Here is a 14,885-nt window from a genome sequence, read left to right as displayed (position 1 = left end):
CGAATATTGCTAGTACAGTCACGTTAAAAGCCCAAGGTATTTGTCGATACCTGAAGACAAATTAAGTCAGGACGATTTTGTTGTTCATTGGACCGTATCTACTTGCAACATACCAAACCAGACGTTCGGTGTCAAATCCGGGTACTGGGGTACTAAAACAGCAGTAATAATGGAAGGTCACGAACTAGCACCTGACACGGCCTTGAACACGCCACCCTGAACCTAGGTCGGACTGAAATGCTGATTTTATGAGTTTAACTTCCACTATTGCTGAAATCCAAATAATTATTATTTGTTGGAGGTCGAAGCACATAAAAATTTCCTAGTCGATTCATGATTTAGTATGTGTTACTGCAACAGCTGAAATTTTACGTAGTGCAGCATCAGGTCAATTGACAAAGCAAAACTTATTCCAAACTGTCCAAGGGATTCTTCTAGTGATGTTGTTACATAAGGTATTAAACGGGAAACCGTAGCAATCCTCTATATTCTGGAAATACGATGTTACTAGATCGTTTTAATGGAGGTTACTACGTCCATATATTGAAGATGGGATATTAACAACCTTTAAATTGGAGACGGGATCTTAATAGATCTTTATATTGGAGACGGGATCTCAATAGATCTTTATATTGGAGACGGGATATTAATAGACCTTTATATTGGAGACGGGATCTTTGTAGACCTTTATATTGAAGATGGGATATTAATAGACCTTTATATTGAAGGTGGGATATTAATAGATCTTTTTATTGGAGACGGGATCTTACTTTGGCGATATATTGAAGATGGTATCCTGCAATTACATTTGTTATCACCAGCCCGGCTGTAATGTTTAGTATCGTCATGCGCTTTTGTACATAGAATCTAAACGCTATGCTTTCTTACTGTCACCGACACATGCTGCTCGTCATAATAGTCATAAAAGCTAACATCAACAAGAAATATCCAGGTTCTCCGAGTTTGTGAATCAAATAACGCAAATTGTCTGTGTGATCCGAAAGGCTACTCATGTGTTCCAATCATGCAGCACAAAGCCGTTTGTAAAACTATTAAATGGCTTTATATTGATTAATCCTGTGGTCAGAAATATTGGTCAATTGGGCATGAAAAGGTCAGTCTTGACAGATTCGAACGAACTTAAGGGTAAAACGTCGTTGACACCATTGATGGTCAATACCATTTTTGTACTGAGCGGTACAATATTGATTTTATCATTAAGCCTTATTTTGAGAGTATTACAATAAATACTGTATATAAATGTACAATACGTTTTATCCGAGTCTACCTGCACAATTCTATATTTTATTACAATCGATAACAATATGGCTTCAGGACGATTCGTGGTCGTTCAATGAACATGTGATGTATTTCCAATGGAAATTAGGACATTGTCATTTTGACGACCAAGTATAAGTACCTGACATGGTTCTTCGGGGTAAACAGGTATTGGATAGCAAATAGCCCTGTTTCTATGGGCATGTTTTAACAAGAGTCTGTCAACCCGTGACACGAAAGGCGACGTTTGCAGAACAAGCTTACATTGTATATATTAAGATAATATACAAACACACCAAGTCACGACGAAAGCAGACTTTCCAGAATGGTGCGCCGTGCCTTCAAGTCGAAGAGTTCACACTACGAGAGTATTTTCTTTTGTACTTATCTCAGGTGTTGACATAGTTCACGGGTAAAGAAAAGGGTGTAGTCTTGATGAAGTACACGCACACCCATTAATGAGAATTTTGTGTAAAAATGGCGATGGTTTTTACAATGCTTTTGAATTTAAATCGTTTCTGTAGTCCTTATAATCGCCGAATGACTGTTAACACTCGAGAGGTCCGAAAGCTTGTATAACGCAAATGACCTTATTTACACCACTTTCAATTCACTGGTTCGTTACGGTCATGTCGGCGAACCCCTAAAATACTTACGGCTCAGTAGGAATTCTTAGAGAGTCACCAACAAAACAAAATGAATCAAAATTTGCCTTTATGTTATGAATTATAGTCAATCAATGATGCTTTTAACATGAATATAGTTTCAGCAAAAGTAATCCCACACACATCAAGTTGTAATGGGTACTGTTACACGAGTCCCCCTCAATTGGCCCCATTAGTCGCAAAAAGGTGCACCAGAGAGAGCTCGCAACGTCATTCTACACCTTCAAACCTAATTTGAGAAAAATCCGACAATATCTAAGTTTAGACAAATCAGAAGCAGCGGTTGCCATGTTTTAATTTGATATCCGATCGGAAAAAGAAGCGCAGCAAAAGCAACGACTCTCCGCACTTGTTTGGGACACTTTACTACAGAATCAGGGTTCCAAATGTGATGGCCGAAATTAACCCCAAGAAAAGATCAATAACTGGTACTATTTTCCCTACAAACACATCAGATATAGATGTCGCCGTGAGAACAAAATGAAATAGAAAATGAAACCATAGCAACAATAAGAACACCGAACAAAAACTTCCCCAACTACCGGATTTGGAAAGTATATCAAAGCCAGGGTACGTGATCTGGGACGTATGCACTAGAGCCGACATGATACATTGAGTAAAGGTTAAAGAGAGGTCATTATTAGCTTTATGGGGCTATACCGACGGTAACACAGGGCAGCAATACAAGGGCCTGTTCGTTTATGCGGAACAACTGGTTTTTCCGTTTATAAATGTAACAATTTCGGGTATAACTCCTGGCGGGCTTGCAAGTGTTTAAACAGGCCTTGCAGGGCTTTGCCAAGGCTCACCTGAAAGCAGCATCATATTACCAGGTCCGACTTTATTTAATAAACGAACAACTGTGGTCAGACCGGTTTGACCGTTTAAACGAAAACGGCCCAAGTTGCCCAGTACCAACAGAGGATTCATTTGACGGGTGCTCATTCGGATTACGCCTGTCTATCGTGGCGATAGAGGAAACAGACATGTTCCGGATTTCGTCGGTAGAAGTCGAGCTTTTTTGCTGTTGTTTTCAAGTTTATATTTTGCTCCATTGAAGACACCAGATACAATATTTGGCCATGATCAGGTGCAATTGTTTGAAAATTGGCGTATTTGTTTGGTGCTTCTTAACATTTCAATAAAAAACACATTTTTGTTCTCAAACTTCATTGAATATCTGTGTATTGTGGTAACAGTATAGGGGCCGCGGTGGCAAGTGGTTAATACGTCTGCTACCACAAGCCCTCCACCACTAGATCGCGGGTTCGAGACCTACGTTGGTCAGTCGCCTGGTACTAGTCGTAGGTCGGTGGGTTTTCTCCGGGGACTTCGGCTTTCCCCCATCACCAAAACCTGGCACGTCCTTAAATGACCATAGCTAACAAACAAATGGTAACAATTTAACATCCAACAACTAAATATGGGTACAGCTTCTGATGAAAAGTCCGGCTTTTAAACGATAAGGAAATACCCATTTTTGTCTACGTTTTAAATTAACTGTATAATGACAAGCCGTTGCTTTCTTCTTTGTGTATGTTTTAAACACCCCTTCCTATTAGCAACATCCGCGTTCAGTAGGTAAACAAGCTATTGTTTTGAAAGCATGTCCAGTACTTGATTATGAAGCTTAACTCTGTTGTCAAACTTATCATGTGTCCAGGACTTGGTCGTTCGAGCTTAATCCTGATTTCACGATCCATGTCATAAATATCACGTGGAAGTTCTAAACAGAACCAATCTTGTATTCAATGTGCAAACAATCCTCGGGTTTTGTGGTGATCAGTAAACATTGACGAACGAGCAAACTTGACATACAGGTTTCAAGAGTTTACGTGACGTGATCTCCATATTTAGAAATCTGACAACTGCGTAATAGATGGTGACAAACACGTCATCACCAGTAGGGACGATGCGAAGGATGATGATGAGATGACGAGATAGAGGAGGGGAAAACGGGTGTGGGAAACTGCGGTTCAATGATGAAATGGGAGCCGAGTAAAAGCAATAGTAACACGAAGCAAGCAGAACGGAAGGATAGGGAGCATCCTCGACAATCCAGGGCTAACGTAACAAAAGTGAGCGTAACTCCCGGAGTATCGAGGATGAATAGGGAGAGGGACGGACATGTTGTTCGCGAATACAACTTTCAGTTGCTGACAAAAAAATCATATATTTCTTTTCCATCGTTTCCAATTTCACAATTGGAATTGCAAATATTTTAAGGATTGGAAATCTCCAAAGATATTGTCGCATGTTTGGAGGATTGAAAATCTCCAAAGCATCATCTTCATTAGAATCCGATCCTGTTTATTCCGAGACTCCGGCCTATACGTATGCGTAAAGCATAGTAATTGGAAAAGGATATGATTTTATTGTGATTGAAGCATCATGTACAATGTTTTGCAAAACGGTATTGTTCAAGCATTGTACGTTTGCTCCATCAGAAGCGGGCATTTGCGAATCAGATTGAACGACCACGCCAACGAATGGCAGCTATGTTGGTTCAATGACCAGTTAGAGATAATGGACAACTATAGTTCTAATAGTAAGACAAAATCATTCGCCGAAAAATTGCATTTTGACGTAAAACTAGTTTGAATGATTGTAAATGGTGAAACTGCACCAACATGGCGTCGATATCGAAGTATCATGCTATGGTATCACGTTTATGGAACACACTTGAGTATTCGAAACCTCTAACATATATTTGTATTTGGAATTACAACTGCTACTTCAGAAACTGTCATAGCTCATACTGACATTTCTGCTGATCGTTTCGTATCTTGTAACTCGATCCTATATCTAACTGAACAGACTATCCTACCATCCTACTGCGAGAACACTCGCCCTATCATTAACTATCTAAAATCAGAATAGACCGGCCTGAGACGTGCGATATAGGCCCCGGTTGTCATGATAAACTGGGAACGGGATACGGGTATTTCACAAGTGTAATATATATAATCTATTACATGCTGGAATTATCCGGGCCCGTCATTGTATGTAAATCATAGCATTGTTGCTGAATCATGTTCCCTTCATGTGAAGGTGAAATACAATACCTGCCCAAGGTCGAACAGGTAACTGCTGTTGGTACATTGTATATGAGTTCAAAAGTATTAAAATGCAGGAGTGTATTTTAAAAAAGGCTGAAGGAGCAGAACCGTTTATCTAATAGAATTCAGTTTGTTCGTTTAAAAAAAGATGCTGAACTCAAAATGTGCTTTTAAGTAAAGGCATACAAATACTTGTATGGGTGGGTTTTTTCAGAAACTTGATTTTGTAAGGTAATCACTTAAAAAATACTTTGCTGCTGTTTGATGTTCAACATTTGACGCCTAAATTTCGCTGGAAAGAATACGAAACAAGTGGCCTCTGAGATAGCTTGGTGTGATGCTTTTTAATTTTTCACGAAACTGACCTAAGGATCGCGGTACGACTACCAAAACTGTAACACGCATTAGATACGGTTTATTTTTCTCGCATATCTATTACTATGACAAATGATTTCTGTAAAAAAAAAAACATACCCTGCGGGATTTTAAGTGTATGAAATCATAAGAAAGATGAAATACACAAAAAAAAAAAAATCTTAAAATTTCTGCGGGACAAGAGATGGATTCGAACCCTGCACTTCATGTTTTCACATTATCGTTTCTGCGGCACAAGAGATGGATTCGAACCCTGCACTTCATGTTTTCACATTATCGCTCAAACTGGTCAACAGAAGTGTGCTAGCTCAACTTTTTGCCACGGTTTTGTCCAAAACGAAATTAAGGGATATCCATAAATAATTATCATTTTCTAGTCTTCATACTGATTTATATTTCACAAAAATATACCTCTCTGTTCAATAATATCATATACATGTAGTCGTTATTTAATTATGTTACATACATGTATATTCTTGCTTATATTTGAAGCAGAATCCCCATAAATACCCAATATATATATAATTTCCTATCCATTTATAGCCCCCAACAATCCACCCATCCAAACTAAATATCCAAACATAAATAAATATTGAGACACAATCAAAACATGCGTTCAAGCGCTCAGGGACGGAAACTGTCTGAGCGGACAGCGATGACGCCGGCATAATTGTCCCAATGTCACCTTTGCATCTTGCTGAACTACTCTGCATGACCACGGACAGCGGTTATTATAAGTAAAAATATACACACATGTTTACATAAGTCACCTGTTGTGAAAAGGTGGAATCATCCGTTCATCGATCGTGCCCCGGGAATAACTGGACCGCGACTGTCGTTAACCTAAAGATGTGAGCGTTCTTTTTTTTAAATGTGCGTGAGCTCAATGCATCGTTAATCATTTTTCACTTGCGTGCATTTTGATGATAAGAACACTGAAAGCGTTTTTCTTTTCCCTTTTCCCCCTAAACCAACTATGATGATAAACCAAACGGTACCAGTTAGTAACAAGCGGATTAGCTTCACGATATCAAGGTTTTACTGTATCCAAAATGGTTCACCAACTGGGTGTTCCAACAAGATTCCCTACCCCAACCTTTGAGGTAAATCTCACTAACCATGACTCATTAGCATAATTCTATGACCTGGGCTACATTCGTGTATCAAACCTGTAAAGAAAACGACAGGTACAGATTTGGACCGAGGGTTACCTCAGGAAAATTTGGTACGTGTAGATTGAGGGGTGTTCAGACGTACCTGACCGAAACTAAAATGCTGACTATTGCCAATTTGCGTTATTTCTTTCTTAAACAATGTCAAGTCACATGTCGTTTTTAAGATACGTTATGTAATTTAGTGGACGCGTGACAGAAGGGCATACTATTCTTGATACATTGTTTTTTATTCTCCGAAACTGTGGATTTTTAGCTATGCTTATAGAGCGGTCCAAGTGTGTTCGTTTAGTGGAAAATTTCTGCGCCACACGTACCGTTTCAACCGGGAGTCACGTATGTAGCCTAGGCCTATTCAATCAGTTGAAGGTAAAAAAAAGGTGCTTCTATCTTTTCAAGCTCGTCTCTTTAAAATGTACACAGTAGACCATGTTTTTCGTGACCGCGCTAAAAGTATTCATGTAATTCAATACCTCAAAAGTCTTTTAAACAGACTGAAAAAAATAAGGGTGTCCTGTTTAAATAAGCCACTATTTCATAATACGTATTCGTCTCACATATGTTTGTGCCTGTCACCACTCAGGCCCGGGACTAGCATTTCGTCCATCTTGCTTAGAGTGCTGTCACGAGTGTCGCTCTAGTTTTATACAAAAGGAAAAAATTCTAAGGGCATTATGTGGGATTTCTTACGTTTTAGGTATCATGATTATAATGTATCTGATGCTGCCCTATAAATTAAGTGGCTTATGTGGAGAAATTTTCGTATTCAAAGTGGGTAAATGTAAATTTACAGGTGGATCATGGACGAAATCACGCAGCTTTAGAGCAAGAGAGATCGTTCGATATACAGAATATCATCAAACAAAATTTGTTTTCATTGAATGTGGTATCTATACTATCTATTTCTCGGCACTCTAACATTTACGTGTTTTAATCCGCAGGGACCTGCGAATTTGGTACATATGTATTTGGGCCTAAACTAAGGTGTTTAGAGTAATTTTATATGTTTCAAATCAACTTTCGGAAAAATTCACTTGGGTAAGCATTTTTAACAAAGGTTGATCCAAACCTGTAAAATTACTCTGAATACCTCAGTTTAAGGTCCCAATATACATGTTACTGTTACAAATTATAATGTCCCTGTGTTTTAATCCAGACTTAATCTGTTCGCTCGATCGTGTCAATAGCATGCCGATGTTTATTTGAATTTTTGTGTTTTCCATCCCACGTATATTACACAGCTTTTATATGTAGCATAATTTTTGTCCGAAAATAACATTTACAGCCCTGGTAACGTACTCGTGACACTGAATCACAGGGACCTGAGAATCGGATACAGAGTGTATGGTGTGGAAGTAGGCGTTTTGGGGGTTGAGATCAACATTGATAATGAAATTAAAATAAAACCCACATTATAGGAAGGGTGGGTGGCTTTCTCACAGAACGAACGCATGCACTGAAATGTCTAATTGTACTCTCTGTACATCAGACGGGGCCAATAATACGTCCTGTTCCTAACTCTCATGTCCCTGTGACGTAAACTTTTTTAGTTTTGTAGAATGTCTATAGAGACGGTAACCTGAATAATATATGATCCTTGTGATTAGATTTAGCCGATGGCGGTCAGTTGCATAGTACTACTGTCCTATATAGCTGTCGTGTTTTTTAATACCGTTTTTTCTCTCATTTCCATGTGTAAGATAGAGCTGTCCAGGGTAAGAAAGGGGTTTAGGAAATTTATATCTTACACCTCATTTCACGTGACGTGACGTGACAATACTGTTTGCAAATATGGGGTATGCTAGATTCGTTTTCGTCTACAATGACCACAGGAATTTTTCGGTATTTTTCAAAATGGTAGCCAGTCCAAACGCATTTTCATGGTTTCTGCTCTTATTCTGGTAGTTGGAATGAGAGAAAAATACTCTATCATGCACCAAGGTATAGGATACACTGTATAGTGTATTTTCTCGTTTACGGAAAGTGCCGACGGTTCCCGATTATTAGCTCTTTTTATTGAGACTTTATGCAGCTTCTTCTACGTTAGTTTTTCATTTCGATTTAAAATCTGTTCCGTAAATACAGCAGATAGAAAGCAACGAACATAACATGATCATAATTATCAAGACGTTTAAATTCTTTACAATGAACCTTAAAGCCACGCTCATGAAAAAAATACATAGATTTAAAATCACGGGCTACTGGATTTTCCCATGGTAAAGGAAGGCAGCAGGAGGCATTATCCGGAACAAATGTCGTCCTTGACTGTTAAATGACTTAAGCAATTAGCGGCTACCAAGCACATAAATCAGGCGGGTATGGCCTGAACGGAGTCGTGTGTATCGGGGTCGGAAGGGACTTTTACAGGTAAATACGATTTAAAGAAAGTTCTGAGAAAGGAAATTATGTCGTTTTGAACGTAAAGAAAGAACAAGACGTTACAAGTCTTTAAAAGACGGCATTGTCATTTCAGCTCAATAATTGAGTGTCGAGGTCATCAGAAAACGGTTAATTATCGGTAAACGGAAAGTTAATATCACAACACGCCTTACAACCTGCTCTGAAAACTAACGTATAACACCGCTTTCTGCAAAGTATAACGTGTGCATGCTAATTCTTGATATCTATCTATCTATCTATCTAAAAGTATAGACGTAACCTACTGCTATTTATGCAAATAATAAGTATGCACAACAAAAGAAAAGTAAAAAATGTTTTAAATTTTTATTCGCTGCACTCGATCGACTTTAATCAAGTAAAATGTTGAACACAGTTTTGTAAACGATTTTATTTATTATCCCTCTCTGCTTTTGTAGCTGTACTCGAGTGCATTGGTGCATGTAGTCTTAACTATTTCTCCGACCCATCAAACATATTTAAAAGAGGTTTCTTGTTTCGGATTATGGCATATCCAGACCTAGTACTAATATTGATACCCGGCCTCCTCTGCCTCGCAATATATGAAAACAATCTCTCGTCGTCAGCTAAGCCAGACCCAGACACCAAACCCTATCTCTGCCCAACTTTAGAAACCAGTATTTTCTCTTAACTCCATTTTAGAAATATGAAATATTTATATGAATCATAAAGCATCTATTTTGGTTTGGAAAGTGTCTTAAATGAGATATTCGGTTCGCTCGGCAAGCACTTCATATACAATTGTATCTCCAAATCATGAATGCATATTATTTGATCCCCAGCTTCAAACCTGCTTGAAGCGATATACTATTTCTGTATTTCTATACAAGAAACATAAGGTGCTCGTGAAACTCATAGACTTGAAATTATATACGACACCCAAGGATACGGTTGAATTTCAGCAGCCGTCGCGGAGATAACAGGTATGTAACTAACCAGCGGATTTTGACCTAAATAGGATTTTTTTTATTCATTTTTGTTATAAATTGCACTACATACAGGTGTTCAGGAAATCGACGTGTTTGTCTATTTCATGAAACCAAACAATGCTGTTTATACCGGTCAATAATACTGTCGTATGTATTAACTGTACTGAATACATACGCGTTTGTATTGCTGTGGTCGATTTCATGAGTTTAGCAGTTGAGTTAGTCTCGTGGCGAATGGGCTGCTGAATTTGTTTGATGAATTTCTTAAAGACAAACGTATCGATTTTAGCATCGTGAGGACTTTGCTGAAATCTCGTTACTGTATACTATACTGGTATGGGTCACAGCACACATAAACAGAAAGTGTGTATTTCAGACATTTGTAATGAACCCCTGTGGAGAAATGTAGCAAGTTTAGATTTTGACTAGTTGTTTTGGGCTTTGTTGAGAACTTGTTACTACATAGCTAATTATGTGTAAGACCACAGGGCTCGGTTTCGGGACTTTGACTAACATTTTATGTAAATTGTAATTATTTCGGTTAATAATACACGTATCCACATCGGTAAATAATAGCAACACTTTTTATCCGATTGTCTATACAAAAAAAAACTCGTAACCCTCAGTTTTATAAGGTTATAGAACAGTCATATCCTAACTTAGATAACGAGGAGGAGGCTACTGTATGTACAAAATACTACAGTGGAATTTCTTAGCCCGAGTTTCCTCTGGCCCTGACACCAGACTTAGACATTTTGACCAGACAGCTGGTGTGGGGCCCCAGTTTTCTCTGGCTCTGGCACCAGACTTAAAAAAAATAGATAGATTTGGGGTCCCAACACCAGACATCTATCTGTCTGTAAACGAGTATTTTCATAAACGAGAAAATACTCGTTTACAGAATCATCCTTTTCGAAAGAGCTCAACAGGAAGTGTTATTGATAACTAACATCACGGAAAGATGCACAAGAGTGACTGTATTGTTGACAGTCACGAAATTATTAATTATTTAAATCTATGTCCTACCTATACGATAACTAAAACATACGGGACGCAACTCACAAATATAAACGCAAAATGTCCTAAGAACCAGGTAAGCCACTGAAATATAGGCCTATCATTTTTAATCAAATTAAACTTGGCAAAACCCTATCGGAACAGCGGTTGAAATTCGGGCACACATGGACTTGAGAACTGGGCCCGTATTCATGAAACCGTTTTCAAGCTCAAGCATGGATTCTGTGCTCAAATCAATTTTCTTGTAACACGCTTAAATTGTAAATATTGAAAACATTGTCTGGCTTGAAAGTAAATTCATATTTTTTTTTAGATTATCGACAAAATAAGATTTCTTATTCCTTTTTAACCGCAACAAGATATTATGCTTGAGCATAAGAGGAGGTTTGTTTCGGACATATCCCAACGGGTTTATGGATTTATACCATGTTTAAGGGTTTATACCACATCATTTGGGGTGATTATTACCGTGTGTTTTGGTTTATATAGCTGGACTGGGCCGACCGCCGGCGACCAGGTAACTGAATTAGTAGAACGTTTGTTTAGAGTTCGAGGGTCCCGGGTTCGATTCCCGGTTTGGCCGTGCATTTTCCCGTCCCCATTGCACATGTATTGCTCTCGAATACACCATAATAGGACACATCATACCCAATATAACACATTCTACTGTACGGAACCAATATACCTATTTGGTAATCCCGGCCCGATTACCGATAAATTGCATAAGTCCATCACATGGAAGCATTGCAAACATAGCCAATTTCGTGCGTATACCATAAAATTATATATGCATAATATAACCGATATACCCAATTGGAAATTTGGTCTGTCCGAAGTACGGTTTTCAGGGTGAAATTAATGTCCATAAAGCTATATAAAATGTTACTTACAGTGACACTACAACGGATTTGCCTACAGTATGTGGACTACTAAATTTCCTATACACTTGATACATTTCACTAACCCCGTGCCGGTACTCGGTCTATAGTGATGTAAATTTCTCTCTGGGATGTTTATTTCCAGTGTCACGGTTCATTTAACTCTTTGAGAACTACTACATGTAGACTCTACAAAAATACCATACATTTTGTATAAACACATGTAGATCTATTGTTGTTCTTGTACGTGTGATAACAACGGTGCATATAGTTATAGCCAGCAAACGACACTTATCCGCCCTTGTCTTATAAAAAATGTATATACTTCGCCATGATATAACGATTAAAACTATATCGACATTATTGATTATAATAACACATGCACGCGCCTGCTACCCAGACCCTAAACATGGGATGGCATGCATATACTCCGGGTGGCTGCACACAATAATCAGATGAACATGCATCAGTGCTACAATACAGGTATATGTACGCATGGGCTGAAATTCTGATCACTTACCGGCAGCCTTCCGAGCACCAATTATTTCTTCCAGGGCATCGAAAGGGTCCGGCATTTCTTTCATGGGTTCCACTACGTGTGTACCCCCGTGTGAATCGGATGTCACTCCCGGGATAGTCCCCAGAATTAAAATCCCCAGAGTAAGGGGGAGTACGGTACCCCTCATGTTGACAGATATTTCCTGTCTATATGTGTATATACTGTGTGTCGCCAGCCGGGTGCCGGTGGACAAGTGACCCGTGATCTCGCGCACTTGCTATATATGGAGCATGTGACTCCTACGGGTTTCATTCATATTCAAATGAACAGCGCCCAGTTCTGCTAACATGAACTGTTTGTTGATTGGGTGTAGGGTTTAAGAAAGTTAACGTTGAACCGATGTCCCTTGCTAAGATTAATCTTTCTTTATTCGAGGTATATTGACCTTCAACCTTCAGCCATGCGTTGAGAAAATATTTAAACTTATTATAGAACACTATACCGGTTTATGCGTTTGTGTACATGTACGGGTTAGGGCGGGGCAGACCGCGGAGGTTCGTCCTAAATTATAACCCGAGAGTTACGAAATATTCACACATAATTTATTTATTACTTATTCAGACATTGAATATCGATTTATCTTCTGCCAGCAAATCGATATTTATCACTAGTAATTTTGAAACAGTACCAAACCCATTTTCTACGAAAGGGTAATTTTATTGTATACGTCTTTGTTTTTACACTTATTGTAAGCTTTTCTAACCTGTTGAAAGATCTTGAACATATGTGAAATTAATCACGTTTTTTCTTTAATGATGTTGCTAAAACTGTATAAAACATATATAGAGAGGATAAAGGCTTGTCATATATTCTAATTTTATCTCTGAAGTAATATTATTACTCGTTGAGTATCAAAGTGGGGTTTATATATATATATATATGATGATCAATCCGCCCGAAGAAGCCCTAGATGGCAGAAAGGCCTAGCGGACGATCTGAAAAGTTACTGTTTTTATTCTATATATATAAATAAGAGTCACTTTGAGATGAAAGCACTAAAAACTAAATATGTTACTGATTTACAATGATTAATTTTTGACAATAAGCAAAATCTTATTATTATAAAATCAATCCATTATGTCCATATACCTACCATCAATGGAGAGGACTTATATAGGCTATAAGCCTGTTGTCCAATCCTTTTGTCAGTGTAACATTCTTCTATGTCAATAAAATATGTTGAAATGAAAAAGCACTAAAAACTCTTTGTTGAGATTTTTTTCTTTTTATATTATATATTTATTATATATATATAAAGACTAAATGAAATGTTACCCGATATAGCTCCCTGTTATTCCGTCTTTGCGTATTGCAGAGTTATCTTCTCTTGAGAGCAGGTATTGATTGTTACGTCATTTGTTTTTGAGAGTAACGTCATCATTTTTTTGAGAAAACGACGTAATTTTCACACACAAACCAATGACTTAACAATCAATACCTGCTCTCAAGAGAAGATAACTCTGCAATACGCAAAGACGGAATTGACATGTACTCACGTTTTCCCAACAGATAATGAGTCAGATGTTAAGACTACAATTAGAAATACCAAATTTTCACTGGTTGCACCAGGGATATTTATTCATTCTTTATCACCTTAAACCTTGTGGTTTATCAGTACAGGCATATATACAGTGCAAACTATACAGTACATATTAATGAACTTGTAAGTCATTCTTTTCCAAGCGATCAAATGTCACTGGACCTCTATGTCACATCCATCTTGTACAGTACATGAGAATACAGAGAATACAACCTTCCGACCATGCATACACGATACAATCACAGAGAAAGTGTAGAGAGTGATTCCTTTAATCTTAAACAGTATTGCATCTCCTTTTTTGATATTGGTTCAGATATTTGGCTAAATTAGACAATTCTTTATTATTTCTTGTTGTCACATATCTTGTACACCGGGTTTCTGGTTATAAAGGACTATTTTAATTAGCACGTCATATAGATAATTTCGTCTTGTAACGGCAAGCACCGGCCATAGTACATAATATTCTAATATCTTTTATCATGAAACGTATCGAATAGTTTTCATCACACGAGCCGTAATGATGAAAAATGCAATATAACAAAAAAGACGAAAACTAATTACAGTAAGCTTAACAACCCATTGATTTATCACTGTTGCCAGACACGTTGTGTGTCACTCAAATGTATGTAAACATTTATTTTAGTACATAATTGTTCCAGGTGAGGTAATCTTGTCACGTGTCAAGATGACGCCATGTTTGTTGCCATTTTTAACAGCGACGGGATTGCACACAAGTTACATGAACATCATAGGCGCTCTTTCCTGTGTAAAACAATATGTATACAGTGAAATATGGTTATGTGTATCAAACCATTAAATTCATTTATAAGGTGAAAAACAAAGAGGTTGACAAGTAATTGTCGCATTTCTGGTTGCAGTGACACAAAGTAGAATCACATACAAATATAAAAGAGGTCATCGTTTTTCCAATGCCTCCACTAGGGTCAAACCTAAGACCTTTGCATAATACTAGTCTTATGCGTTAGCTACCACAC

The 14,885-nt window shown here is 37.9% G+C and overlaps 1 protein-coding gene across 1 annotated transcript in view; it reads right to left on the bottom strand.

Moving 5' to 3' along the window:
• LOC110454466 overlaps window positions 1–12,556 on the bottom strand; it is a 145,372-nt gene extending 132,816 nt beyond the window's left edge. Inside the window, exon 1 of the mRNA XM_021503970.1 lies at window positions 12,312–12,556. Within this exon, the coding sequence (XP_021359645.1) occupies window positions 12,312–12,477 (166 nt within the window). The 5' untranslated portion in view covers window positions 12,478–12,556. The remainder of the gene's footprint in view (window positions 1–12,311) is intronic.
• Between the last annotated feature and the right edge of the window lie 2,329 nt (window positions 12,557–14,885).

Source organism: Mizuhopecten yessoensis, unplaced genomic scaffold (genome assembly GCF_002113885.1).
Source record: "Mizuhopecten yessoensis strain PY_sf001 unplaced genomic scaffold, ASM211388v2 scaffold7887, whole genome shotgun sequence".
NCBI classification, from domain to species: Eukaryota; Metazoa; Mollusca; class Bivalvia; order Pectinida; family Pectinidae; genus Mizuhopecten; species Mizuhopecten yessoensis.
The sequence above is the reverse complement of the archived record's forward strand: the minus strand, read 5'-3'. Positions and strand labels throughout refer to the sequence as shown.